The following is a 4,017-nucleotide window of genomic DNA, read 5'->3' on the forward strand; positions in this document are numbered from 1 at the left end:
CTGGCCTACCTGTTCATCTCACTGAATGCCTTCCAGGTAACACACACACACACACACACACATACATACACGATGAGTTAGAGAGAGAGAGAGAGATCAGGGGAGATCACGATTCATCCCCAGTTCCTTCCTCTCTAGATTTACCGTTGGGTTTTATATCATGCCTTTGAAACCACACATTAATCATCCTAATCAGTGTTTCTCTCTTTCATTTTCTCTTTCTTTGACTATCTCTCCCTCTTTTTTTATCTTCCTCTCTAACCTGATCTCACCTCACCACTTCTAATCTCGCTGTCCCTCATTCTCCCTCTCTCTCTTTAATGAATCTAAGTAGACTGGCCCTCCATTGACCCCTTGTGGGCAGCTTGTTAAGTCAGATTTACCGTGCGTGTTGAGGGGAGACAGATAAAGCCGGGGGGGGGGGAGATTCGACAGTAAAATGTGCCTTTTGAAGAAAAAGCTGATACGTTTAGCCAGTGAAAATCCATCACCCGTGTCTTGAAAAGTCAACTTTTTGTGATTGGTTAAGCTCACGCAGGGTAGCACACCACGGCCGCTCAGGTGCATCTTGGGATATTTTAATGCTTCTTGTTTCACAACATTTAATGAGCGCGGTCACCGTAACCAACTGCTAAGCGAATTACGGTGTAGAATATTTGATTGTCATTTTGTTTTTGAGACATGTTTTGTCTTTGCTCTTGCAGGGCTTGTACATATTCCTGGTTTACGCCGTTTACAACAGTGAGGTAAAGTCTGACACGTTGGCTCACGATGATTTTCTAAAACAGACAAAAAAAAACTCCAACAGTTTTGTGTGATATTAATGACGGAGTCAAATGTAAAATAGATTAAAAAAATGTAGAGTTTTCTGTTTAATGTGTATTTGTTTTGATACAGCCCCCCCCCCCCCCGCCTTCACAGGACAAAGCAACATCTTTTGATATTGGTCTTTAAGACAGGATTTAAAAAGCATTTTTCACTCAGCAAGCCTATAGAAATCATGCATTTGCAAACTTATGTAATTTTTAAATGTAAAAAAAACAGTAAAGACTGCTAAATATTGATCTAGTAATGAAATAATCTATCAGCAAGAAAACAGAATTTAATTACAAGCTGGCAGTTTTTGAAATGGTTTCATAGGTCAAATTATGAATCACGGAGGTCAAATTTACCCATTAAAAACACAGATGGCACAGAAAAACACAGAATATTAACTTTAGTTTATTAGTTCGTTACTATTCATACAGCTTTTTTTCCCAACTGAGAAAATTTGAAACAATAAAATTAAATGCCCTTGTGATACAAGAGCAAACTCTATCAGTACCCTTGACTGAAGGAGCTCTCTTGCAATACCCAGGTGAGGAACGCCATTAAGAGAATTCAGGAGAAGAGGAAAGCTCTGTCCTTCACAGTAAGACCTCATCACCTCTCTCGCTCTCCCTCTCTCTACTGCTCTCTCTCTCTCTTCCTCTCTCTCTCTTTCTCTCTCTCTCTCTCTCTCTCCCTATCTCTCTCTCTCTCTCTCTGTCTCCCTCTCCCTCTCTCTACCGCTTTCTCTCTCTCTCTCTCTCTCTCTCTCCCTCTCTCTCTCTCTCTCTCCCTCTCCCTCTCTCTCTCTGTCTCTCTCTTCCCCTCTCTCTCTTTCTCCCTCTCTCTCTCCCTCTCTCTCTCTCTCTCTCTCTGTCTCCCCCCCCTCTCTGTTTCTCTCTTCACTCTCTTTCCCTCTCTCCCGCTCTTCCTCTTTATTGCTACTCATTTACCTGTTTATATTTTTTATCCATTTTGACTGGTCTGATGCCCCCCCCAGAACTGTTCCCAGCCCATCAGTTTCCTGCCATCCCAGAGGACCCCCGCCGTGCCCTGGGCCCACAGTCTCCCCCCCCCCTCCAGTCTGGAGACCAGTGAGAGCTCTGGCCCTGCTCCCAGCACCACATCCAGCTCCCTGGTCTTTAAGAACGGTGAATGTCACACACACTCTCAACCCACTCGCAGCATTCTTAAAACAGGCACACACACACACACATACACTCAGACACACACTCACACACTCTCTCACACACACACATACGCACTCACACACTCTCTCTCACACACACACACACACACACACACACACACACACACACTCTCACATAAACCCCAGACAACTCTTCTGTCTCTAATTTGTCTGTTCATATTTCTGTCTCTCTCTTTCTCTCTCACTCTCTCTCTCTCTCTTTCTCTTTCTGTCTCCTCTTTAGAGAGTTTCCGAAAGGATAGCTTTGCTAACTTTTCATTGAAGCCGGCCTCTGGAAACCAAGTAAGTCTCTGTTATTTTATGAGCTGTTGGCTGAAGTGTACTTTCGTGGAGGAGGCTCATCTCTTTGTTTTTTTATTTCCTTTGTCTTAGGTGGTCCAACTTACGGCCTTCAAACCTTCAGGTAATTGTAACTTCCTCCTTGTTTTGGTCTGTTTTTTAAACAGTGAAGTGTTTAAAAAGGAATGAAACTGAAGTTGAAGAGTAAGTTGAAGAGTTGAAGAGTAAAGAGGGAGATGTAATCCTTGTCTTGGTGCACTTACTCATGTGTCCTCTAGAGGGCAGCACTGTCAGTCACTAACGAACACAAGCAGCGCATGTCTCCCTGACAAAGGAAATTCTCCTTGAATGTCTGTCATTATTTACGTTTATTTATGTACACGCATGTATTCGTGACTCAGATGGGTTGGCTTATTATCCTTTTGTGTCTGAATCTCAGGATGTGATTGGAAGTGGAATGATGAGAAAAGCTGTCTTTTTCATCGTTAGACCCGAGAAAACACGCCCCTTTCCGACAAACTTTCCCTTATCCGTCCAAGAGATCGTTTTCTGATTCTATAAGATTTGATATCGAAGCACGATGGCAAAACGGCAGAAGCGTCTTGTGTTAATCTGTCGGAAACGCGCATCATAATCCGTCTCTCATAATCTAACAATCATAAACAATTGGATTACGTTCAGATTACGCGCTGCCCAATGCACTTGTCGCTAGCTCCTCAGATGAAATCCCTTTTCATAATAAGTTATAAACTCATTTATAGCACTGTGTGCAGTTCATAATGTGATATGAAACTTGATATCACAGATGTTGATTTTTACATTCAGGCATAGTTAAGGGTAATCAATAGGTGAATTGTGTGTGTGCGTACGTGTGTGTGTGCGCGCACGTGTGTGTGTGTGTGTGTGTAATTTAAAATGAAGAACTTAGTTAGCGTGATTGTTTAGCTTGTTCATTAATTGGTTGAGTGAAAAGCACAGTGAAGAGCCCCTCTGTGTTCTTTCTGTCTTCCTAAGGCTGCTGAAGAGTGACCCGCGTAATGGTGTTTCATCTACTGAAGCTACAAAACAACACACACACACATACACAGACACACACACACACACACACACACACACACACGTTGGAGGAGCAGCTGGAGAGAGGCGTGACTCCCCCTCGTTGAGGACTCCTCTCTCCCTCCCAGGCTGAGTGGTGTTGTGCCGTGCTGTTTGGGGGGAAAAGCTCCCAGGTTTATCCGACGCTGGTGTTTCCAGGCCCGGAATGTGATGGAAACACACACCGGCACACAGAGACTGGACGGGATCAACAACAAAGTTGATAATACGTTTTTTTTAATATATATATATATATATATATAGTACCTCCGTTTCATTATCTCTATTTTTTTTACTATGTTGTGTAGACTTCACATCACTTAATACAGAATCTCCATTGTAAAGCATAGAGATATTATTATTGTTGTTGTTGTTGTTGTTTTTGTTGTTGTTGTTATTATTTGGATCAGTTCAGACCAGACGACGCTATTGCTGTTGTCAGTGAGCAGATGTTTATAGTGGATGTAGTTCATTTATTGGTTCTGGATCAGTATTTTCGTGTTTAAAATGTTCTGTCCACAGCTTGAATCTCTCACATGCACATTTCTGTTTTACTCTGTGTTCACTCCGTGTGCTGCTGGAATTTTTGTTTATTTTATTCTATGTTTGTTTGCTCATTTTTTTTT

General features: G+C 42.3%; 1 protein-coding gene across 1 annotated transcript in view; it reads left to right on the forward strand.

Moving 5' to 3' along the window:
- The window catches only part of adgrd2 (adhesion G protein-coupled receptor D2), a 35,681-nt gene extending 33,084 nt beyond the window's left edge, over positions 1-2,597 (forward strand). The window contains 7 exon segments of the mRNA XM_030766175.1: positions 1-36; positions 705-746; positions 1,358-1,411; positions 1,808-1,958; positions 2,241-2,299; positions 2,390-2,420; positions 2,575-2,597. The exon segment at positions 1-36 is cut by the window's left edge and continues 85 nt beyond it. Coding sequence (XP_030622035.1) covers positions 1-36; positions 705-746; positions 1,358-1,411; positions 1,808-1,958; positions 2,241-2,299; positions 2,390-2,420; positions 2,575-2,597 — 396 coding nt within the window.
- The last annotated feature ends 1,420 nt before the right edge of the window (positions 2,598-4,017 follow it).

This window comes from Chanos chanos, chromosome 1, assembly GCF_902362185.1.
Source record: "Chanos chanos chromosome 1, fChaCha1.1, whole genome shotgun sequence".
NCBI lineage: Eukaryota > Metazoa > Chordata > Actinopteri > Gonorynchiformes > Chanidae > Chanos > Chanos chanos.